This window comes from Engraulis encrasicolus, chromosome 18 (assembly GCF_034702125.1).
Source record: "Engraulis encrasicolus isolate BLACKSEA-1 chromosome 18, IST_EnEncr_1.0, whole genome shotgun sequence".
Lineage (NCBI taxonomy): Eukaryota > Metazoa > Chordata > Actinopteri > Clupeiformes > Engraulidae > Engraulis > Engraulis encrasicolus.
Window position 1 is genome coordinate 4,951,276 of NC_085874.1, and position 26,207 is coordinate 4,977,482.

The 26,207-nt window shown below is 43.7% G+C and overlaps 1 protein-coding gene across 1 annotated transcript; it reads left to right on the top strand.

Moving 5' to 3' along the window:
- The first annotated feature begins 1,342 nt into the window (after window positions 1-1,342).
- Window positions 1,343-25,707, top strand: sec63 (SEC63 homolog, protein translocation regulator). The gene is made up of 20 exons (XM_063222847.1): window positions 1,343-1,617; window positions 3,729-3,828; window positions 7,257-7,371; window positions 8,026-8,138; window positions 11,066-11,127; window positions 11,328-11,386; window positions 12,223-12,273; window positions 12,590-12,698; window positions 13,110-13,204; window positions 13,939-14,074; window positions 14,438-14,530; window positions 14,945-15,090; window positions 15,590-15,737; window positions 16,234-16,316; window positions 16,643-16,708; window positions 17,615-17,785; window positions 18,553-18,717; window positions 19,524-19,724; window positions 20,362-20,466; window positions 21,146-25,707. Exons 1-20 carry the CDS (start codon window positions 1,494-1,496, stop codon window positions 21,278-21,280), a joined length of 2,277 nt encoding a protein of 758 aa, XP_063078917.1. The 5' UTR covers window positions 1,343-1,493; the 3' UTR covers window positions 21,281-25,707.
- Window positions 25,708-26,207: the final 500 nt, after the last annotated feature.

Genomic DNA, 26,207 nt, shown 5'->3' on the forward strand with positions numbered 1-26,207 from the left:
CAGGTTCAGCATCACACTGGATTCTTGCAAGCGCCCCCTGGTATTAAATCTGTGACAGAATAAACACATAAGACATGTTAAATGTACCATAAGCATAGTCTGAAACACAATCATGTTCATGGAATTATGTTTTGAGTGTACACAATGTGGAAAATACCTGAACTGCTGGTGTGCCAGGCGCCTTTCCGACAAGCTGGGGTGGTGTAATGACTCTTGGGAGAAGTTTCCCATCACCTGACAAAAAAAGAACAGAAGTGTTTTACTGTTTTGTTTTACAGGTCAATGAATGTCATTTCACAATTCACACTATCAATAGGCTGCACCTTGGTATAGCCCTAAGTTCACTCTTCATTAACTCAATGGGATTCATGCTTAGGCCTAATTGTTCATAGTAGACATCATTTCCCAGTTGTCTTTGTGCTTCAATAATGTAATAGCTAGTGTCCATTACCACTACTGCACCCCCCTTGTCAGCCGGTTTGATCATAATTTCATAATTTTTTGACAGGTTTTCAAGTGCTACCCTTTCTTTTCTTGTTAGATTGTCCTTCATTTTTCTCTGTCTTTTACTGAACATTTCATTCATGTCATGTGACACTTTCTTTGTAAAGGCAACCAAAGTTGGGTTATTGCTCATTGGCATAAAGGTAGACTTGGCGAGCAACTTTTTTGACATTGAACCTTGAACCAAAGAGCACCCACAAGAATACTTTTTTCATCTTCCTAAAGGGACTGAGCACGCCTCTGACTTCCAAACATCACACACATTTATGTTTTCATTTCTTCTGACCTCATGGCGGGTCAAATGTTTGCCATGTACAGGCCGGATTTGGCCCGTGGGCCGTAGTTTGGAGACCAAGGGCCTACTCTGTTGGGGGCTCTGTGTTTAGATCTGTAGCTCATGTACAGGTGTATGCTCTCTTCAGGGAACGATCAACTCATGAGGATCCGCTATCAGTTGGCTCACAAAGTTGATTAATTCAAATGAATATGTTGCTTAGTTCGCCTTTAAATTACAGTAATTGAAAACTCATGATGTCATCAAATTAAGCATAGCAAAGAGTCCCAAGGGAGACTGAATAGAATCAAATCAATGGTCACAAGACCATACAAAAATAATATGGAAATTATAGTAATATATAATATAGGCCTAATAGAATATAATTAATATAATATAATAGATAGACTGACAGGAAAAGTGAATGGTAGGATAGATGGTGACAGTGAAATTAAATGGGGAAAAGAAAGGAAGAGTTGCAACCTTTTCCGCAGGGTGGCAGTACTGAGGTTCGAGGAATTCTGTTGAAGCGCAGTTGTGAAGAGGAAGAAAGGTTGGAAGTGCGCATGAGTACGAACACGTAAGCTTCAGCTCTGCATTTTTTCTTCGTAGCTGCATTAGCCAGGTAGCTAGCCAACTGGACTACCCAGCTCTTTGGGACTGGTAGGAAAGGCACAGCGGTGGCGGAGAAAGGGGACCTCAGTACCGCTACGAAATGGCCGGGCAACAGTTCCAGTACGACGACAGTGGCAACACGTTCTTCTACTTCTTAACGTCTTTTGTTGGACTTATTGTCATCCCAGCCACATACTACCTCTGGCCCCGGGACCAAAATGCGGGTAAGGCCCGACAATACGGCTTACTACACCATTAGCAATCTGCAGGCAGTTCAGGTCCTGTTAGCGGGAGGTAGCTGTTCGATTTGCTGCATGCCCTTTATAGTTGGCAGACAGTCTAATCAATGACAGCTACAGCCCATTTTCATCAGAAAACATGTTTAGCGTGTGTGTTTGCCCACAGGCCCGGGTGAAAGCGGCGCTCACTACGTTAATCACGGAGAACCACTAGCAACTACGATTAAACAAGTTCGTGTGCTATTGATGGCTGCCACGCTAAGTTGCTTGACTGCTGTTAAGCTCCTTTATGTTAGCAAAGTTTAGTGGTTGGTGATGGCCAGCTGGTTTGGTTATTTAGGAGAAGTGTATCGTTGCCTCTTTGCAACGTCACATTTCTCTCAACAGCGTGATTCATGAGCTGTGCAAGACCCAGCTTCCTGGCCAGTCAGCGTTGTAAACAGTGTGCTTCATGTGAGGTGACCAGAGGTAGCCTATGCATTTACCAGCATCGCCCCCCTGGGTTCAACATTGCGAATTAAAATGATCATGACATCTATGATTTGAGGATGGGAAGCCGTAGACGTTCGCCTTGCTTGCTTACAAAGTGAAGATGTGCGCGTGAACTAGCATTGAAGCTTGACGGGGGAGATGCACAGTTGAATACGAGTTGATGGGCTATTTCTCTGATCCGAACCGGTGGGGGATGGAGACTCCCAACTGAGATCGCTCCCGGACGTGCGGTCCCAGGTGTTTCTATCACTCCCGGACGTGTAGTCCCACCCGATTATATTTCACGTATTATCATATACTGCCACATACAAGCAATTTAGGTTTAGGGTTAGGGTTAGGTTTAGGGTTAGGTTTAGGTTTAGGTTTAGGGTTAGGTTTAGGGTTAGGTTTAGGGTTAGGTTTAGGGTTAAGGTTAGGGTTAGGGTTAGGGTTAGAAACAAAAAACTAACATCAACAACATAATTAGCTCCGTCATATGGCGGTGGTACCGATAGTCTGGCTAGTGGGAGCGAGATGAAAGGGGAGCGTCCTGGGTTGGGAGCGTCAATCAGGGGATCGTTTCGAACTGCCATCAATTTGTTGTGTTGTCGCATAGCACCATATGTGCAATCCATCATGTACAGCACACCAACACATGGAAATGATGCACGATAGCAAAAAAAAAAAAACACTTGTGTTTACATAACAGCAGTCCTCCTGACACTCCACGGAGGGATAACGTGGAGCTAGATAAGCTATGTAACCGCGATACGCATAGTTCTAAACGTTAACGTCACCTGCTAGCAAGTTGTTCACGAGCAAGGTTTTCTTCACGAGTTTTACAGCAAAGCAATGAAGATAAGCTAATGGCAAAATATAGGCGGCATGCAGCCATTTAAAAGCCATTGGCACTTTAAAAGAAAAAGAAAGGCTCTGGCACAAAGCGGAATCCGTGAGCTGTTCGATGTGAGACGCTGCCTTCACAAGTAAAGCCCTGACAGTTGACAAAAACTGCCCCCTTGAAAGAGAATACTTTCCTTTCATTCTTGTCTCAGATTTTTTTTTTTTTTGCTCTGGTGGACACCTATAAATAACCTGCTTTACATAAATATAGCAAAGTATCACAGCGCTCCACTGATTCCAAAGGAGCTAAGACGGTCCATGATCCAGAAACCTTGTTCATGGTGGGAGACCTTAACTTAGGGCAGTGTTTCCCAACCTTTTCTGTCTCACGTACCCCCTAAGCCTCTTAGCTGTGCCATGAGTACCCCCTAATTCATGTTCTATATCGTTTTCTCTGTCCTAATGTGACTGCTCCATACATTTGTTATTATAACATTTTTCCAAGTACCCCCTACACGTACCCCTGGTTGGGAAACACTGACTTAGGGTACCATGTTTTGTAGCCTAGCAGTCTCTCTCTCTCTCTCTCTCTCTCTCTCTCTCTCTCTCTCTCTCTCTCTCTCTCTCTCTCTCTCTCTCTCTCTCTCTCTCTCTCTCTCTCTCTCTCTCTCTCTCAAAACACATCACTGTGTTGTGCTGAGAACCATGTTCTACCGTGCAGAAACCAGACTTTATCCAGACTTTAAAGTGTGTGTCTGGCTCTCTGTGTGTTTGGTCTATAGAACAACTACGGTTGAAGTCTATGAGGCGGGTCCATGGGCGCTGTCTGTGGTACCGTCTGCGGGTGATGAAGTCACAGCAGAGCATCGTCCCCACACTCAAGTAAGTTTTACACACACACACACACACACACACTGATCCATGGAGGACTCTGTATTAGACCAGTCTAAACACACACACACACACCAACTAAACGGAAGAGCTGTGCAGTGGTCAACCTGGGTGGTCAACCTACTTGTTACAAAGTTGGGGTGTGATAGTGTCACTTCAAAGCATAACCTGATAAACTGGTGTAACCTGGATAAGCTGTGTGTACACACACACACACACACACACACACACACACACACACACACACACACACACACACACACACACACACACGTGGGAAGTCTCATTTTCTTGTCGCTGTTATTTCCCCTGTGTATTCTCTCTTTTTCTTTTTCTCACACACATGCACACACACACACACACACACACACACACACACACACACACACACACACACACACACTTTAACACGATTTCCCCAAACTGCAGTACACAGTGTTGAGTTATAAAGTTTATTTCCACAAGCACGTTTTCCATGTGTTTGCAGAATTGAAAAATAATTTTACAGGCACAAAATGTTCTTGGCACAATATACTTGTATTAAAGAGCTTTCTCTTAGGGTCGTCAGGATGTCTTTGTCTGTTTGTCTCTCTCCGTTTGTCTCTCTCCATCTCTCTGTCTTTTTTCTCTCTGCATGCTGTGTGTGCCCTCACAAGTGTATAAGGGATGCTGTCTGCACTGACTGGTTGCCATGGCTACAGAAGCAGCAGTGCAGGAGGGACGTTATTGTGACTCACAGCACTCCTCGTCCAATGGGAGGCTCTCCTTTTAGTTAATTTATTTATTTCCTGGATATTTACTACCTCCTAAATGCCCACTGGTGTAGCATGACCGCTTTATCTGCCATCCAGAGGGAGTTGCAATCTTAGATCTCTGCACAGAGCATCTGCATCGATTTGATGTGCAGTCGGATTGATTGTAACTGTAGTTTCCTTTTATATTATTGAGTGTGTCTGTGTGTTTGGTTTGCGAGCAAATGGGGCATCTTTTCTTACACCCTTGTCACTGTCTTTTGTGCAATTTTGTTTTTTGTGCAATTTGTGCACTGTCTTTTGTGCAATTCAGACGTTTTAACTAGTTGGTTGTGTTTGGGGTTTTTGTGAGTTTTTTGTTGTTGTGCCAGTTCATAGACTTGATGGCAAGTGTTGTCACTTTTAAAAATGGCTGCCTGTTGACAGATGCCACCATATTGGTTAGAGCCTTTCCTCTTTCTGTTGTTAAGTGTTGTAACAATCTTTCAAACTCATTTGGTCAAGTATGCATGACACCATAACCTGAGAACAAGTCTCATGAACCCAGGTGTGTGAGGTCCTAAGAGTAGGCCTACGGTAGGTTACATGTCTGGTTAACACCAGGCTACAAATGCAATTTCTTGTAGGAAAGGTGTGGTTTATGGTTGCACTTTAAGGGTTTAAGTGTTTCTGCTGAGCATTTGTTGGTTAAGATGGGTGATATGTGACTATTATATGTGGAAAGGATGTTGCAATTTTGCAGTTTCATATGAAATACAGTCTAAGTTTTTTTCCGCAAGGGAGGAAGTTTGGGTGACCTCATTCTACTGTACATCTTATTTTCTTATTTTTTGAATAGTATGACATATTCATTTTATTTTCTTTTGTATTATTTCTTTGAGGTTTTGTGCCTTTAACGAAAGACCAGCGAAGGACTGAGAGAAATCAAGTGGCAGAGAGATAGAGAAATGGATATAAAGTTGGGGAATGATCCGGGTGGGGTTTTGAACCTTGGTCCCCATGGGCATGCAGGGCAGGTCTATAGAACAATGTGTTGGCATGCGTCTTTTTGTTTCACAATGCAGTTGTGCCATGACATGGCGCCCGTCACATTTTGATTGGTTGGGTGCTTAACCCGTTCTCTTCCACCATCGTGCCGCACTGAGTTGTTCATAATATTAGCTAATGGCCCATTAGGGGCTAATTGTTTTGAGGATCTGGCTTGGTAACGAGTTTTGACCATTGTTTCTTTGTTTTTATTCCCAAAAGTATGACTATGCTTAAATAAAACAATCTTAATACTGACAGGTTATTGGATTTAGTAATCATTATGGGTTAGTTATTGTGAGGGCAATCACCACCATCACCACCTTTTTTTTTGGTTGTGCTAATGAAATGCAAACACTGCATTTAACAGCAAGGCTATACGGACATTTTAGGGTCAGGAATCGTTTTGATCTAGGCATAGTTTTTGACAGTTTTTCTTGGTTTGTTTGATATCAGTCAGTCAGCACTGGTACATCAAGCTCAGCTGGAGAAACCTGTGTGTGCTTGTGTATGTGTTTGATCTCTGTCCAATTGGCCCAGAGGCTATATAGCTGTTTGAAGATTTACGTGTGTGTGTGTGTGTGTGTGCGCGCGCGCTTTTTGTCCTTGTGTATTTGTAAATGGCCACACACACACACACACACACACACACACACACACACACACACACACACACACACACACACACAAGCTGAAGTGGGGTGAATTGTAAACTCTGACTAAGGTTAGGCAGCATGTGTTGGCGAGTGAGAATGCGTTCCACACTCCTAGAGAACCATTAAAGCCATCAACTACACACACACACACACACACAATGTCCAACCTATACATCCCATACACAACCCCTGTGCTCTGATCATGGGTGTTACTATTTGCTAATAGAGTTCGAAAGTGACGTCATATCCTCCACATTCATGGGACCGCAGGAAGATTTTAACTGAAAAGTTTAGCATGTAATCCAATGGTGGTATTAAATAATATTTTGATCCCGTTGGAATTGTGTCACAGGCTCCACATGTTATTCCTGATATTTTTATATAATTTTTTGTACCAAACGATTAGCAGGATGTGTTTTTTCACATTTTTCATGCAAACGACTTCTGTACAAAAAATATTGATATTTTTGCATGAATCATCTAAATTAAGTTCTCAAAACAACATATGTAAAACAGCGCATGTAATGACTGGATTCAGAAGATATTTACTCGCTACCTCGCACGGTAGCCTAGTTTACTCCTGAACCAGCTTCTTACCGCAGAGATACACCAGCGGCGACGCGATTCAAGCGACAGAGTGTAGCAGCAAGCAATACGAGAGATTGAGGAGACTAGAGTATGTCCGTACAGGCAGAAGGCAAAGCATTCAAGCATTCCCATTGGCTGTGGTCACTGACCTCTATACAGTCATTGGCTGTCGCGGCTTGTCGCCGAACCGCGTCATAAAAAGTTGAAAAGATTTCAACTTCAAATTGTCGCGCTCGTCGCGCAAATCGCTCTAGTCTCCAGAATCGCTTTTGTCTCTCGACTCAATACAAAGTCAATTACTTCCGTCGCTCGACTCGCTCAGATCGCCGCTGGTGTATCTCTGCGGTTAGTATACCCCTCTGATGTTGCTTATGTTTTTGTTTGTTTGTGTTTGCAGAAAAGTGGTGTTGCTGCTCGGCTGGGCAGTGTTTCTGCTGCTGGCCTACAAAGTGTCTAGTTTGGAGCGGGAGTACCAGGAGTATAACCCGTATGAGATCCTCAACCTGGATCCTGTAAGCTCAACACTTTTCCAGCTGTTAATTTGTTTGTTTGTTTTCTTCTTGCTCTCCTCTTCTGTCATTATCATGAACGCTATCCTCATTCTCCCAGTTCATGTGTCTCATCTCTGTCTGCCTCTGTCTTTCTCTCTTTCTCTCTCTCACACACACTCTCTCTCTCTCTCTCTCTCTCTCTCTCTCTCTCTCTCTCTCTCTCTCTCTCTCTCTCTCTCTCTCTCTCTCTCTCTCTCTCTCTCTCTCTCTCTCTCTCTCTCTGCCTCAGTAGAGCAGAATAGATGCAGCAAATGGCAAATAGTTCATTGTATTGCCAAAGCATGTGCAGTATAATACTAAATATAAATGGCACCAGGTACTGATGGCAGGACTGTACAACTGGGCTCCCTATGAAAGCAACAAGTACAGTATGTCTCTGCACTGGGTGGGATATGGTAGTCATCTCCTGTCGTGTGTGTGTGTGTGTGTGTGTGTGTGTGCGCGTGTATGTGTGTGTGTGTGTGTGTGTCCGTGTGTCCGTGCGTGTGTGAGTGTGTACATGTGTGTGTGCGTGTGTGTGTGTGTGTGTGCGTGTGTGTGTATGTGTGTGTGTGTGTGTGTGTGTGTGTGTGCGCGTGTATGTGTGTCTGCGTGTCTGCGTGTTCGTTTCCCTAGAGTGCAACTCCTGCTGAGATCAAGAAGCAGTACAGGGTCTTGTCTCTAAAACACCATCCAGACAAAGGTGGAGATGAGGCCACCTTCATGAAGATCTCCAAAGCCTACGCTGCGTAAGACCTCACACACACCATATCCAGATATGAATGGAAATATACACAGCTTTTGCCACCAGGATCTTTTAATTGGAGGTCCATAGATAAGAATGAAAGTATTCCAAATATTTTTTTCCCAAATGGATTTTATACTTTCAAAGAAAAATAAGAAAAAGGGCATGTGCAGAAACTTAGGCACTCCTCCTTAATATTTGGTTGCACACCCTTGAGAAAGCAATGGCAGCCTTGAAAAGTTTTTGTATTCATCTACAAGCTTCTTGCACTTCTGGTGGTATTCTCCCCCACCCTTCCCTTCCTATGTTCATCCTCTTGAACAAGTACAGGGTTCTTTCTCCTAATGACAGATTTCACATTCCCCCCAAGACTGTCAACTGGATTTACGTCTGGAATCTTGTCTTGCTATTTTAGAACCGGGTTTTTTTTGTTTTGTTTTTTTTGTTTTTTTCCCCCCCTTCATTTTGCAACCTTTCCTCTGTGCTGATGGATGTGTGATCTGGGTTTTTGTCCTGCTGGAATGCACATGATATTCTCCTCAAACCAAGTGTTCTTGCACAGGGTTAAACATTTTCCTGTTTGATGATGATACCCATGATGCCTGTCAAGATGCCTGTGGTAAAGGCCTCCAATACCAGATGCAACAAAGCAGTAACATAATTATGGATCAAACTACATGCTTGGTTTTTGGCAGGGTGTTTTTTTTCCCTTGAAGATGCACTGTGTAATATTTTTAGTAGTTCATTTCCCGAATCCATGCTGCCCATTCACAAATGTTACCTTTTTAAACAAATACTACACCATCACATTCTAAAAATGTAAAATGACTGAGAAAATTGCACTTTTCATACATGAAAAAGGGGATCTTCTCCATGGTCCGCAATTTTGTATTTCCAGAAATTGACATTTTTAGCTGCAAAACGTACTGTGCTTTGGTCATACTAGTAAATATTGCTTTATTATTCTGAAAATATTAATGAAAAGATCAAATTTGGCATTTTGGGGAAGATATTTCTTCTAAGACCTCTCGTGGCCCACCTGCAATACCCATAGTTTGAGAATCATAGGTGTAGGGCCTCTCAAACTTGTGGAGGAACTCCAAGGCACTCAAGGTTGCAAAAAAATATATATATATATACACTCGCCTCCAAAAGAGTTGTCGCCTACCCATCTGTTTGGAATAACAGCTAATAACCTGACTTTCAATTAATCACTTGGCTTCAGAAGACACTCATATGAAAGCTACAACCCTCTCGAATGAAAATTAATGTACAAAAATAAATTTCATGCACCAAAGAAAGATTGACCCTTTAATGACCACAGACAGGGCAGATTTTCACAAGACAAAAGTTTTGTCGCCTATCGAACATAATGTGAAAATGAGCAGATAAGTCACTTCAAAACACTCCAAATACGCAGATCGGGTGTCATACTTAATCACTGAATCACTCTCACCTCTCCAGAAAATCAACTTTGGCCTTAGGTGTATGTTTAGGGTCATTGTAATCATGGAAAGCAACACAATGAAAATCAATGGAGTTCAATGAGAGATGGTGACATATTTGCTATTCGTAGAGCAATACATTTTTAACTTCATGATGTAATCAATGATAAAAAGCCCTCACACACCAGCAGCATGCATGCAGCTCCACATAAGAGCTGTATCCCTCCCATGTTTGACTTTAGGCACCATGTATTTATTCCAAATTCTTCACCTTTAACACCAAAGAAGTCTCTCCCACTGTCCTGTCTCAAAAAAGCCAGCCAAGAGTATGTCAGGCCTAATTCTGACAAAAATGAAGGCTAATGGGACTCATACTCTGAAGTCAAGATCCCAAGATCAACCATTTTAGAACTGATAGCATCTAAACTATGGGTGCATCCCAATATGTGTCCTTGCCTCCTCCACTTGTGCTTGTCTCCTCGTCCCGCCTCCTGGCCCCTCCTCCGTGGAGAAAACAATAAAGTTTCCCAGCTGTCAGCCTCGCCACAACAACTTTTGAGGGACTGTTTTTCATTCACCATCCCAATTGCAAATGAGAAAAAGACTTTACAATTGAGCTTTTGCAAGATATTGAAATATAATGCTGTTTTCAGTGATGTCATCATGACGAGAAGCAAGTGAAGGAGGCAAGTGGAGGAGGCAAGGTCACATATTGGGATGTACCCTGGATGGTGTTGGAGATGAAGAATATGAAAAAAGAGAAATGTTGCATAACGTGAAACATGGTACAGATACAGCTCTTATGATGAGCTGCATGCATGCTGCAGGTGTTTGAGGGCTTTTATCATTGATTACATCATGAAGTTAAACATGTATTGCTCTACGAATAGCGAATATGTCACCATCTCTCATTGAACTCCATTGATTTTCATTGTGTTGCTTTCCATGATTACAATGACCCTAAACATACACCTAAGGCCAAAGTTGATTTTCTGGAGAGGTGAGAGTGATTCAGTGATTAAGTAGGACACCCAATCTGCGTATTTGAAGTGTTTTGAAGTGACTTATCTGCTCATTTTCACATTATGTTCGATAGGCGAAAAAACTTTTGTCTTGTGAAAATCTGCCCTGTCTGTGTTCAATAAAGGGTCAATCTTTCGTTGGTGCATGAAATTTATTTTTGTACATACATTTTCATTCGGGAGTGTTGTAGCTTTCATATGAGTGACTTCTGAAGCCAAGTGATTAATTGAAAGTCAGGTTATTAGCTGTTATTCCAAACAGATGGATAGGCGACAACTCTTTTGGAGGCGAGTGTATATATATATATATTGTATAAAAATTGCAACATTGAGTGCCTCAGATGTTCTCTAACCTGGTGTTTTATTTCTATGTATTTATCTATTGTTGATGCATTTTTGAAATATAAATTCTCCAGTCTAATGGCGCACTCATGCAATTTAATCAATTCCCTTTCTTTCTGCAGCTTAACAAATCCCACGGCGAAATACAATTGGGACACGTATGGCAACCCTGATGGTCCAAGAGGTATGATAACTGCCAGCATATGATTTTTCAGTGAAACAATGTTCGTTGTTTTGTTTTTGTATGTTTGCTTGCTTTTTGAATCTTGAATATTTCTCTCCGTTGCGGTAAATCTCTCTCTCTCTCTCTCTCTCTCCCCCTCCCTCTCTCTCTCTCTCCCCCTCCCTCTCTCTCTCTCTCTCTCTCTCGGATCCATCCCACAGCGTTAACGTTTGGTATCGCGCTGCCCTCCTGGTTAGTGGACCAGAACAACTCCATGCTGGTCTGAATCCTTCATTTGTCTATTTTTTTCTTTTAATAAATATTAACACTTTAACAAACACAGCAGCACACATCAATAGTAGTTTAAGGGAGGTTACATAGTCGATGCAAGCAACATGTGTTGACTTGATGCAACTATCTTCTTCAAAGACGAGGCAGGTTTCTCCACCAATGCGTGTTAAGCTTGTCATGTTTTTTTGTTTTTTTTTAAATCAATGGTTGCGTTTTGCTATGCATTAACTCATGATGGTAGCCAAAGCGTAGCTTGGTGGCCACCCTATGCATCAGGTTGCATCGACTATGTAAGACTCCTTAGAAGTCAGAGGTAGCCTGTGTTTTGATTTTAAAGGGGCACTATGTAGGATTAAAAGTTGAATTAATCACTGTCCCGAGTCAGGCGATGCTTATTTGAGACATTAGTAGTAAGTGAACAATGACTCTCGCAACCACTTCCACGGTACGTCCGCTGAGAACCCCAAATGGAACTTTTGACAGAGTGACCCGAACGATTGTCATGAGAAACATTTCTCATACAAAAAAAACCCACTTTACACACCACCAGATACATATTAACATTTGTATCAACTGTTGGCATTCTGTGATTAAAACATTCTCACAGCGGACTTAGTTAAACAGCATTTTTTTTCATTTTGAGACTCCGTAATCCTACATTGTGCCCCTTTTAAATGTTTGTAATAAGTTATGCAAAGGCCATCCAATGATAAATGTCCTAAAATGCCATCCAATGATTATGAATCCTATGTTCTTAAATAAAAAAAAATCCCTAAATGCATATAGTTGCTTATTGTATGTGCCTGTGTTTGTTTTTCCTCCTAGGTGTTGCTAGTATATGGACTAGCATTCATGGTGATTCTGCCCGTTGTTGTGGTAAGTCCACCTTCTATCGTTGTCAGTTCAGCAACATTTGTCATGCTAGTTAGCAGGTTTTAGCTATGGGCCATTGTGATGGCACTCTCTTGTGGCACATGTATAGAACTTTATATGTGTGTGATCACCTGTCTATCTCTTTATGTTTGCGTTCACTCTTACAAGTCTGTGTCTTGACGGGTTTGATTCTATTGTGTATGTCTTTGACCAACTGTATGTCTATGTATTCAAAAGTGTTTGTCGACTTGTGATTATAAACTTCTTCAAATGAATATTGTGCGTGTGTGTGTGTGTGTGTGTGTGTGTGCGCGTGTAGGGCACCTGGTGGTATCGCTCCATCCGCTACAGTGGAGATCAGATTCTCATCAACACTACACAGCTCTTCATGCACTTCATGTACAAGACGCCCAATATGAACATGAAAAGTGAGTATTGGACACATTTACAATCTCTCTCACTCTCACTCTCACTCTCACTCTCACTCTCACTCTCACTCACACACACATAAACACTTGCTGTGAGAGACAGAACTTGAACATGGAAAGTGAGAATCGGACACACATTCTCAAACTTCTCTAACACACACACACACAAACACAGAAACACTCACCAGGAGAGAAAGTGCTTGTATCATCTGCCACAGCCATTGTGTGTGTGTGTGTGTGTGTGTGTGTGTGTGTGTGTGTGTGTGTGTGTGTGTGTGTGTGTGTGTGTGTGTGTGTGTGTGTGTGTGTGTGTGTGTGTGTGTGCGTGCGCGTGCGCGTGCGTGTGCGTGTGCGCGTGCGTGTGTGTGTGTGTGTGTGTGTGTTGACTCCTGTCTGCTGTGTGTGCTACAGGATTAGAGATGGTCCTCACGGCTGCCTTTGAGTTCGACCCTCGCAGCAACAAGGAAGCCGTCAGCAGACCGAATGACAACATCGAAGTCCCTCAGGTACCCGTGTGTGTGTACGCCTTGCGTGCGTGCGTGCGCGTGTGTGTGTGCACTTGTTTCTCCACCTGTCCGTGAGTGGGCCAGGTGGCTAACAGGGTGGCTGCCTGGCAGAGTCTTGTTCTTGTTTGTGGTGCCCTTCAAACTTCCACGCCGACTTTGATACCCGCTTGTAACTTAACAAGGCCCTCTGGGGCCCCGTGTGAAAGTGAGAGAGAGAGCCTGGAGACTTCAAGTGCTGTTACACACGCATAAAAATGAAACTGCCTTACTCCCAAACACTATACATTCCTTTATTTTATAGTCTTAACCGTTGTGTACTTTTTTTTACCTCATCAGTTACTATTATCCAGTGAGAAAAGAGTTGACATTTTAATTTGAAATTGAGATTATACTCAGGGATGCCGATAGGGGGGACAAAGGGGTCACTTGTCCCAGGTCCATGTAGAGAGGGGGACCAGAATTGGGTCCTCGTTACAATGTATGTGTTGGGGTGAGGGGGCCCTTCACGTGACTTTGTCCTGGGCCCAGCCAAAGCAGTCAGCAGCCCTGATTATACTATACTATAATAATATTTTCTGCACGCTTAATTGGATATGAATTGAATCTCAATGCATTTTTGGCTTATAAGTCGAAGTGTCTACACCTGTGTGTGATTGTGCGCTCACTTTTGTGTGTGTTTGCATGTGTATTTGTGCGTGTCTGTGTGTGTGTGCACGTGTGCGTGCGTGCGGTAGCTGATTCGTGAGCTGGGCAGCGTGATCAATGTGAAGAAAAAGGAGCCGCCGTTCTGCTACCCGTACAGCCTGAAAGCCCGCGTGCTCATGCTCGCACACCTCGCGCGCATAGAGGTGTCCGAAGACAGCGAGGAAGGTACACACACACACACACACAAACGCACACGGCACACATAGAGGTGTTCAAAGACATCGAGGAAGGTACACACACAAACACACACACACGGCACACATAGAGGAGATCGAAGAAGGAACACACACAAACGCACACACGCACACACACACACGCACAACTCGCCCGCATAGAGCCGTCTGAAGACATCAAGGAAGGTACACACACACACACACACACAAATCTTGCACACATAAAGGTGTTGTACTCTTTATGTATGTATGTACAGTTTATGTATGTACTCTTTGAACGAGTATATGTTAATTAAGTAGGCTATTCACTGAAATGTAGTCACTTGAGTGGTGTATGTGTGTGTGTGTGTTTCAGACCAGCGGTTTGTGGTGAGGAAGTGTCCGGCGCTGCTGCAGGAGATGATCAACGTCGGCTGCCAGCTCACCATGATGGCCAACAGCAGAGGAGGTACTGCACACACACACACGCACACACACACACCATGATAGCCAACAGCAGAGGAGGTACTGCACACACACACACACACACACACACACACACACACACGCACACACACACACACACACACACACACACACACACACACACACACACACACACACACACACACGCGCACACCTTAACACACGCGCACACCTTAGCACACACACACACACACACACACACACCTTTACATACACACACACATGCATATGAGGGCCAACTATGATGCACATTTGAAATGATCTTGCGGGCCTAATAAAATTACTCCGACAGCCAGATTTGGCCCCCGGGCCTGAGTTTGACATCCCTGCTCTACGTGATGATGATGATGATGCTGATTGATTGATTGATTGATTGATTTATGTTGTGTATGTTCAGGTGTGCATGCCCCACGGCTGGTGTCCATAGAGAACTGTATGAAGCTGTCCCAGATGGTGGTGCAGGGCCTTCAGGAGGCCAAGTCCCCCCTGCTGCAGCTGCCGCACTTCGAGGAGGAACACCTGCGCTACTGCATCTCCAAAAAGGTACACGCTGCTGTGTGTGTGTGTGTGTGTGTGTGTGTGTGTGTGTGTGTGTGTGTGTGTGTGTGTGTGTGTGTGTGTGTGTGTGTGTGTGTGTGTGTGTGTGTGCATGCATGTGTCTTCGACTCCCAGAGTATCGTGCGTGCACGAGTGAGTATGTGTGCAAGTGTGTGTGCGCGCTTTTGTATCTTTGACCCCCACAATATTGTGTGTGCGTGTAAGTGTAAGCCACGTAGTCTGCGGGACCTGTTGAGCATAAAATTCCCTGGTGCGTGTGCGTGTGTGTGTGTGCGTGTGTGTGTGTGTGTGTGTGTGTGTGTGTGTGCGCGCGTGTGTGTGTGTGTGTGTGTGTGTGTGTGTGTGTGCGTGTGTGTGTGTGCGTGTGTGTGTGTGCGTGTGTGTGTGTGCGTGTGTGTCAGTATAATGAATGTGCATGTGCTGGTGAGCATGAAGAACTCTGAGCGGTGGAGCATGCTAAACTGTGTGTGTGTCTGTGTCCCAGTATAAGGTGCGCAGCTTGCAGGACCTGGTGAGCATGAAGGACTCAGAACGGCGGAGCATGCTGCGCTTTCTAGGGGAGGAGAAGTATGACGAGGTCATGGCAGTAATCGCCAACTTCCCCCACATCATCATGGACACCAAACTACAAGGTACATTACCAGATTTAAAACCCCTCATGCAAGTTTTTTGCATCCTTCCTTTAGTAAGGCTTTAGCCCAGTCCGTTAATCCTTTAGCCATGTTTAAACACTCAGGTACCCATTCTTAACTAGCCATGTATTGGGGTGTTCATGTCCTGGGGGAGTAGGAAGGCAACTGAAGCATTCTTCCAGATGACATTCCTTGGTAGTTTTGATTAGAACAGCCTCAGAACACATTTTGCACTGATTTTGGCCTTTCACTGCCATTCAAAATTCCAAGCCTATTGTGCCACCCTTTAACATAGATCAAATTTGCTAGAGATTTGCAAGGAAATCATGATAGTGCAAAGGAACAATACTGCAAGAGCAGATTTTATCAAAGTTTTAATTTTCAAGGAGCATTTGATGCACCCCACTGCATATCTGTTTGTATATTGATCCAATTGGGTAATTTCCCACACTCCTCCTAGCCTGTGATATTTTATTTGTTTGTTTACTGTCCACAGTCCTGGATGATGAAGACAGCAATAACATCACAGCAGGGTCCATCGTCACAGTGACCGTCACCCTCACCAGGAAAAAGATGGCGGTAGGTCCCCCCCTTTTTTTCCAGTGTTGTGGTCTTTCATGCAATTTCAGGAGTAGCCACTAGATGGAGTAGTTACTTGATCCAAAGGTATTTGATGAAAGCTCAAGATTGCAAATGTGCTTGAGTAAGCTAAAATGGCTATTTTACATCTGATGTTTATGGATCATGTATTAACAGGTTAGAGCCATACTGACGGAAGCCTACATTTCCTAAAATATGCATTCGTCGTAATGACCGTTATAGGTAAAGGGTCACTAAAAATATGTATATTATTGTATAAATCGGTATGTATATCTTTTTGTGTGTCCGTGTATGTGTATCCACAGGAGATGTTTGAGAAGGAGCAGGCCTCTCAGCAGTTGGCATCAGAGGATGCATCTCAGGAGGACGCAGTGAGTTCCATCAAACACTTGCTTTTTTTCTCTTCCTTTCTTCCTTTTTTCCTCTTCTCTCTCTTTTTTCCCCTGTATTTGTTTTTCTTTCCTTCTGACTACCCCCACCTTCCGTACTTTTTCTTTTACTTTTTCTTTTGTCTCTTCAGCATGCGCCTCAGTGTGTATCCTACAAAATGTTGTGGGTTTGCCCCAGTACCTAACAGCTAAGGTGGCCACCTTGACGACAAACGCCTACCACACTTACTAGGTCCCTTGGGAAGAGAGAGAATTAGTATTGTGAATGCAATTTCTAAAGTTCTAGCCTACTACAGCAGTTGTATAATAAGATATTTATTTTTGGATGGTTTTGTATGTTTTAATTGAAACTGCTCAACGTAGGCTCTCAAGTCATCATGGCCACCACTATAACCTTCCATCCACCTGTTATGCTGCTAACACTCATTAAAGATACAGCCCACCTTATTTCAAGAAATTACTTATCTGTAATTAAGCAATGGTAAATATGAGAGTATATACGGTATTTAGACATCGTAGGAATGGAAGTCTATAGTGCCAAATAAAATGTCATCAAATGTACTAATAAAGCACTTTAAAATGAATGTGAAATTCACAACGGCTGTTTAATTCCGTCCTGTGATCACTTATTTGGCTTGATTCTAATGATACTATTTACTGCAAGTGATTATGGTAAGCTATGCTAATTATGTCAATTTATGTACTGAACACACTGAGAAGAAAATGATCTGCATATTCATGTATAATACTTGGGAGTACTGCAAATATGTGAAGATCGAAAAAGGGTGGACCGTTCCTTTAAGATAATATATCTGACTCACCACATTCACTTTTCTTGTTTCATGACCGTGTGTATATTGTGTCTTTTCTGTTACAAAAAAACAACAGGGCGACTCCAACAAGAACAAAAGTGTGAAAGTGTGGCAGAACAAGAACAAGAGCACAAAGAAGGCTGCGAAGTCCAAAAAGAAGAAACCCCTCCCCAAGAAAAAGCCAGCCGCCCAACAGCAAGCTAAGGGCGACAAGCCCCGACAAGCCAATGGCAACGTAGCAGGAAATGTAAGTCGGCCAATCAGAACGCTTTAACACTCCTGCTGATACACACACCTAGCGCACACAGATGAGCCATTCCAGACATGTATCCTTTGTGCGATGTCGAGTTTGTACTTACTGTGATAACAGTTTTAATTAAGCGCTTACGTGTGAATCAAAATGACATTGTAATTAAACCCAATTTCATTTGGCGCAATTAATTAGCCGTCAGAATTTTAAGCAAGGAAACGCCGACTTGCGGTGTAAGGCAAGCAGTAGGTGTGTGTAAGGGGGCGGAGATCATTTAGCAGTTTCTAAATGTGAGAAGCGTCCTGTGATGGCAAGGGGAGGTTTTCTTTTTAAACGAGTGTTCCAGTGAGCCCCTGAGAAGAGAACATTGGATCCTTGCAGATTCTAATGCAGCCGTTTTGCATTATCATCCATCACAAGTTGCTTTTGCATTTAGCTCGAAGGGATTTGTGCGACGGCTCACAGATGTGTGAGGCGCTTCTATCTCATTGTACAGAACATAGAGGTCTCGTTCTGTGTAGTGATTATAAGGATTCTAATCTAGTCTATTCCATTTTAGTCTAGGCTGTTCTTTTATGTTCTATTCTTTTCTATTCTATTCTTTTCTATTCTATTGTATTCCTGTTTAGTCTGGTCATCATGTTGTTCATGCGTTTAATTTATCTAGTAATGTGATGTATTAACAACACAGAATAAGTTAAGATGAATTTAAGATGAAAAATAATGAATTATGTTTTTGTTTATTGGTGTGTGCGTGCGTGTAGGAGGTGGTAGCGGCGGCGGCGAAGGAGGAGGAGGAGGCGGCCTCGGATAAGGGCAGCGAATCGGACGAGGGCGAGGCCAACAAGGACACGGCCAGCGAGCGGGACGACGAGAGCGACAAGCAGAGCGACACCGAGGCGGACGAGATCACTGGCGACGACGAAGAGGTGCGTGCTGGCTTTTTCATTGGTTGTCTCTGTGCACCTAGGATTACTGTAGTAATGTCATTCATAGCACTCTTCACGTAACCCAGTGTGAAGATACCCCAATGACAAAAAGCATACTCCGGGAACTGTAAAAGATGAGAGGAAAGTTCAAGTTCAATAGTTTTATTGCGATTGTCAAAAAAGGCAACAAAATTGCGTTTGGAGTACAATACTCAGAAGAAGCAGGTTTAGCAATAAGTGTAGGGGTTTTTTTTTTAGCTTATCCGCCAAGTTGCTGCTGACATATTAAGTAAGTGAAGAATTCTTGCACACCTCCTTGGTCAGGTGCGTAGAAGTGGAACCCCTAGGTCACCAACGTTAAAGCAAAGAAAGCTCCCGCACACTGTTCACATTTGTATGGTTTACTGCAACGTTTTGGTCTACTGACCTTCAAGCAATTCAAAACCAATTGAATTGCTAGAAGAAGGTCAGTAGATGGAAACGTTGCAGTAAACCATGCAAATGTGAACCGTGTGCGGGAGCTTTCTTTGCTTACACATTAAAAAATACAGATTAACAGCGGCAGGTGAACTGAACATGTCTGTGCGGACATGCATGTGCCTACAGTATACTGTATGTGCTGGAGTGTTATGTTAACGTGTGTGTGTGTGTGTGTGTGTGTGTGTGTGTGTGTGTGTGTGTGTGTGTGTGTGTGTGTGTGTGTGTGTGTGTGTGTGTGTGTGTGTGTGTGTGTGTGTGTGTGTGCACATGTTTGTACTGGAGTGTTATATTAACGCATGTGTGTGTGTGTGTGTTCGTCTGTGCAGGAGTGGGAGGCCCTGCAGCAGAGCATCCAGCGGCGGGAGCGGGCCCTGCTGGAGACCAAGTCCAAGGTGACGCACCCCGTCTACAGCCTCTCCTTCCCCGAGGAGAAGCAGGAGTGGTGGTGGCTCTACATCGCCGACCGCCGCGACCAGACCCTCGTCTCCATGCCCTACCACGTCTGCACGCTCCAAGACACCGAGGAGGTCAGTGGATGTAAAGAGAGAGGGAACATGTGGTGTATGTCCATACCTTACTTAGTTTAGTCATCTGATGTCTAGATATGCGGAAAGAAGTGTGTGTGTGTGTGTGTGTGTGTGTGTGCGTGTGTGTGTGTGTGTGTGTGCGTGTGTGTGTGCGTGTGTGTGTGTGTGTGTGTGTGTGTGTGTGTGTGTGTGTGTGTGTGTGTGTGTGTGTGTGTGTGTGTGTGCGTGTGTGTGTGCGTGTGTTTGTGCGTGTGTGTGTGTGTGTGTGTGTGTGTCCATCCACAGTATGTGCGCTCATGCAATTTGTATGTAATCGTATATCCAATCTACATTCTGACGTTCAGCTGCCGTGTGTGCGTTTATGTTTGAGTTTGAGGGAGATTTAGTAGCTGACTCAAGACTGCTTTTCATTGGCCAGTTGCTAGGCAACCCCCATCCCATTGTATCTACTGTAATGTTTTGTGTGTGTGTGCGCGTGTAAGTGTGTGTGTATGCTTGCATCACTGACCCTCTTCTCTGCTGTCTTCTCCTCCCCTCTCCTCTCCTCTCCTCTGCTCTCTTCTCCTGTCCTCTTCTCTCTTCTCCTCCTCTGCTCTCTTCTCCTGTCCTCTCCTCTCCTCCACCACGCGACCCTCAGGTGGAGCTGAAGTTTCCAGCGCCCTCTAAGACGGGAAACTACCAGTACTCTGTCATCCTCAGATCGGACTCCTTCATGGGCCTGGACCAGATCAAACCACTCAAGGTCACACACACACACACACACACACACACACACACACACACACACACACACACACACACACACACACACACACTGATATTCACACAAGCACAAGACGCACGCGCACACACACACACACACACACACACACACACACACACACACACACACACTCACTCTGTCTGATATTCAGACACACACAAAACGTGCACACACACACTGTATGATATTCACACACACATGCACACAGAGTATAGCTGGTATTAGCTGAAATGGACAAAGCAATATGGGTCAATGACGTTTTAGTAGTAGCATAGGTCAGGGTGGTGCAACAACAGGTAATGCTGCCATTTTTTCTCTTTAGTAATTGATGTACTGAAATGAATATGATTCTTAGATAATCCACTAATTGCTAATGAATTTCTGGGTATTAGTTGTGGTTGTAACACCTGGCGTCTCAACCCCCAGAAAAACATCCTTGACCTATATACTAATTGTTGCAATGGTAGTCAAGAGCAATCGTTTCACGTTAAGCGCAAAGGTTTGCATGGGTTAGACTTCTGAATTATATCCAAACCCTTGAAGGGCTTTAAATACTTAACCTACCTGTGTGTGTGTGTGTGTGTGTGTGTGTGTGTGTGTGTGTGTGTGTGTGTGTGTGTGTGTGTGTGTGTGTGTGTGTGTGTGTGTGTGTGTGTAGCTGGAGGTGCACGAGGCGAAGGCCATGCCCGATAACCATCCGCAGTGGGACATCCCCGACACAGAGGAGGAAGAGGAGCCGGATGACAGTGATGGCATTGAGGAGAGCGAGGAAGAGGAGGAGGACAACGACTAAAAACACACACACGAGGAGAAGGACGAGAAGGACAACAACTAAACACACACACAAACACATGCACACACTTGAGCGAAGACGAGGACAACAACTAGACACGCGTATACACACACAGTTGTGCGCTTGTGTAAAAATACGCTGACGTACACACACACACACACTCAAGAGGAAGAGAACTAATCCTGCCATCGCATACATACATACACACACACACACAAACAGTATGTTCGAGATACAGACTGCTTTTGTATATTCACACATGGACTAAAAATGATTTCAAGCCCGCCACACATATACGCACTCTCTCTCTCACACACACACACACGCGCGCACACACACACACACAGTGGATACTCAGTACCTCTAGACATGAGGCCATCCATCGATTTCTTCAATATCCCCACCTCACCATCTCCCCCACTTACCACTGTGGAAACTCACTCAAACACACACACACACACACACACATGCATTACGTCTCCAGATGAACATGAAACCCTTCCCAAGAAACTGGACTTGCTGTAATACACGCACACAAAAAAAGAAGTCCCCCCTCCACACACACACACACACACACACACACACACACACACACAGACAGAGATAGATGTGTGTCTAATAAACGCTGCCTAGCTACTTGGTTGCCTAGCTACTCAGTGCATCGTGTCCCCTGACTCACAGGCCTTCCCTCACCTTCATTCTCACTCATTATCACCCCCTAACTGTGTGAAGGGAGTCTGTGTGCGTCTGTGTGTGTGTGTGTGTGTGTGTCTGTGTGTTGGGTCTTCTTCTAGATTGGGCTGTGTTTGTGTGATTTTTAAGGGGTTTGTGTTGTGCTTTCTGGACTTGTGTGTGTATGTGTGTGTGCGTGCGTGCGTGCGTGCGTGCGTGCGTGCGTGAGTGAGTGAGTGAGTGAGTGAGTGAGTGAGTGAGTGAGTGAGAGAGAGAGCGCTTGTGAGTATGTGAGTCAATGACTTTTTTTTTTAAGCAGACATGAGGTGGTACTGCCCATCAATGAATCAATAATTGGTCATTAATGCATAACCAATGATAAGGCTTCTTAAAAAAAGCAAGGAGTAGGTGCAAGCCCACACACATCCAAATGTCTGTTCCCTGGAGCAACCTTAATGACAAGATACCAAGAAAAAAAAAAGTCGGCTTCAACCCTTGAAGGGTTTTCACCTGAAACGTCACGGTAACCTTTTTTTTTTAAGTTGGTGCCGAACAATCCTGGATGAAGCTGGGGGGGGGTTTTGTTGGGTTTTTTTTTTATCGGTGTCGTCCCAACAACCACACGTTGGCCTGTGTGATTGTGAGACGCCAGTGAAATGCTACCCTTTGGCTACAGAACAGCTACAGCAGATATTATTACATCAGATTATTTCCGGTTTTGGTCTTCTGTGTCATTTTTTGTCAGATAATCCCAGTCTTAATTCCAGTGTTTTTGAAAGCACGCCAATCAGGGCGGTGGCGTATGTATGTTTGCGTGCTTGCGTGCGGTGGCATTTGCGGTGGTTTGCATTGCAGAGTCGTTCCATTTCCTTGTGTCTGTGTTTGTGTCTATGAGACAGAGAGCGTGCATTTGTGCTTTAGAAAGTGCTGAGGTAAGGCTTGAGGAGGGATATATTGTCTTTCAGTCGTGTGTGTGTGTGTGTGCGCACGAGCGTGCCTGCGTGTGTTAGTGTGTTTGCATACATCGGCAAGCGTGTGTGTGTGTGTGTGTGTGTGTGTGTGTGTGTGTGTGTGTGTGTGTGTGTTTGTTTGTACATGTGTGCTAGTGAGTGTGCGTGCTTACAGCTCTAGGGGTGTGTGTGTGCACGTTTTTGTGGATAATGACCACCTAATGGTCGCTTTGTTTTATGGTGGTGGTCATTCAGTGTAGATGCCTTCTCATAAAAGAGTCCCTGAAGGGGAGTGTGTGTGTGTGTGTGCGAGCATGTGTGTGAGAGGGAGGAAGTGCTTCTGTGTCTGTTATGAGTGCGGTTGCTTTACGAAAGAATCTCCATACTGTTCAAAGCACATCTCAACTCAGTGAGTGCCTGTGCACAGACGGTGTGGCGACTGGGTGTGTGTGTGTGTGTGTGTGTGTGACACCATCTTCATCCCCTTTCTCCTGTTTTGCAGTTGGATAGTTGGGCCTAGCAGAGCTGTTATTTTTGCTACTAGATCTGGACCCCATTTCTCGAAAGTATCATTGCTAACCAGTTCGCAACTCACTAGGTTTCCAATGGGAAATTGCATTGCAACCAAGTAAGTTGCTAACTTACTTTGCAGCTCGAGGATTAACACACCCCTGGTCTGGATATCAGCGCTGCAGCAACAGTGGCGGTTGACCGGTAATGCGTTTCCGTTAATGAGTATCTGTGGATCATTTCGTCCTGAGAGAAAGTGAAGCAGTGGAGAGAATAACATTAGGTGAATGTAGAATCAAAATGCAGACGGGGGCTGTCGAATTTTCCTGTTTTCTCCATCCTCTTTTCTCTCCTTTAATGTGTTCCTCCTTTCTTCTTTTTGCCCCCCCCCCCCCTTGTCCTCTTTGTTTCCTATTCTGCTTTCTTCTTCGTGATTCATCTTTAGTGTTTGTCATGTGTTTTTTTTCTTCTTCTTCTTCTTCTTCTTCTTTCCTTCTTGTTCACATTCCATTTCTCCATCCTCCCTGAGCTGTTGCCTTATTCATGCACTTGTGTTTGTGCTATGTGTGCACAGTAGTCGTCAAGCACAAGCAGAATTTGGGATTTAATTTTTCCTTTGTCTTTTTCACTCATCTCTTAGAATCAGGTGTGTGCGCGCGTGTGTTTGTGAGTGTGTGTGCGCGTGGTAGTGAGACGTGGTTTTTTTGGCTGCAGCTCCATTGGAAGAGGGTGCACAAAGTGCACTTCTGAGCTAAAGTGCCAGAAATGCGTTTTTCCCCAAGAAATGTGTGTATGTGCGTGCGTGCGTGCGTGCGTGGTAGAGAATGTTAACGTGTTTGTTTACTATGTGTGAGCATCTTTCCCCGGATGCTTTGTCACGGCCCCGTCCTCCATATCTGTGTCCTCCTGTCCTGGGGCCTCATGTACAAAAGACTTTCCTACTGAATCTTTGCGTACCGGTAATTGAAAATCTAAAAAGATACATTTGCACTTCACATTTCAAATGTATCTAGTCCATGCAGAAAACAGGTTTTCATATACTGATTCATGTGGTATGTCCGATTTCACATGAAATTTAGCACACTTTTGCACTTTCATGGTAAGTCGGTATTAGTACATATGAAAATGTGCGCGAAAAGTTACTTATGGCGCTTTTTTTCTGCGTAAACCTGTTTTGTTCATGAGGCCCCTGCTCAGCCGTAAATGTCCCACAGAGGATGAGGAAGCGATGCCCTGTACAGAGCCAGTAGGAAGATGCGTGCCTCTCTCCTTTTTTGGATCGTGATGGACTCAATATTTCGGGGAGGGTGTTGTCCTCCATTTACTCACCTTCAGTCCAATTAAGCCATCAAATCATCTAAGGGAGATTTCCTTCAAATTATGGACAATATGGTCGTTTTCATCCCGAATAATCCACCTGTGTGGGTTTATAATATATGTATAATTGCAAGGGCTGAAGCTTACTTTTACTTCAGTCATAAAAACACACAGGGACACACGTAAGATACACATACTGTTGAGTTTCAACACCGTGCCTGACACAGTGGTCTGGCTCGCATGCTCGTGAGGACGTAAAGTCCTCAATTTAAACCACCATTTTATCCAAGAACATTTTTTTTGTTTGTGTTGGTGATTTTTTTTTTATTAAACCACTCTCAAACCGTTCTGGGGAAAACAAAAGTCCAAGATTCCCTTGCTGAATCTCTGGGGCGTATGTATGTATTTTATAGATCTTTATGGAGGAAATAACTACAAAATTTGGTAGATAAAAAGAAAAATGTTAAGGTAGGTTTTTTTGTTTTGTTTAGCATTTTTCTTTTCATTTTTAGTGTAACGCTTTCTGTAAAGGAGCCAGGGGTTCTAATCCGGCCACACGCTCGCACACACACACACACACACTGTATACACACACACACACACCTAAACCTACACACAGTCTAAGCTTAATGAGGCTTCTTTTTTCTGGGAAAGAATGTTTTACTGATTCCTCAAATAATGTAGCATCTGCTTTTAGACAATACAATTACAAGCTACACCACCACCCCCAGTACACCAATGGAAAAAAAAACACTTGTGCAACTTAAACACACATGCACGCGCGCGCGCGCACACACACACACACACACGCTCTCTCTTGAAAAGACTCACCCACTCGCTGAGGCCGGAGAGGAATCCAGTTACCCAGTAATACAGTGTCTGCCATTTTTGTTTACAACAAAAAAAACTGTTATTGTAAATGAAAATAAATATATTATTTGTATTTAAATCATTTCAAATAAAAACTGTTAAAATGTGTTCAAGTTTCACTTATTTTCAATGAGATGCTGCTGATGGTTGATGGGTGTTTTATTTGGTGTCCACATCTACAGTGTAGGCCTACTTCGGGGCTGGTACAGTCGGCCCCAAGCTTCCATAGATTTAAAAATTAATTAATACAACAATACAAAATATATGGCGTCCAAACAGAAGGAAACTTGACTTCTTTTCAGCCCCAAGAAGATGTCCAATTGCTTTCCATTTAATTAAAAAAAATATATATATTACAAAAACAGGACCTGGATTTTCACAGACATGGGAATGAATTATCGCATCAAACGTGATTTATTCAGTCATTTAGAAAGGGTTAGAATAAGTTAATTTCTAAAGCTTGAGGCATACTGACCTACTACATCCTCAGATGCCAATGTAAAACCACCTAGACCTACTGTAGATTGCGAAGGGTCCGAACTGCCATAGATGACGCGCAGTGTGTGTGACATTTTGAGGGGAGGTGGAAAAATATGTTAAAGAATATT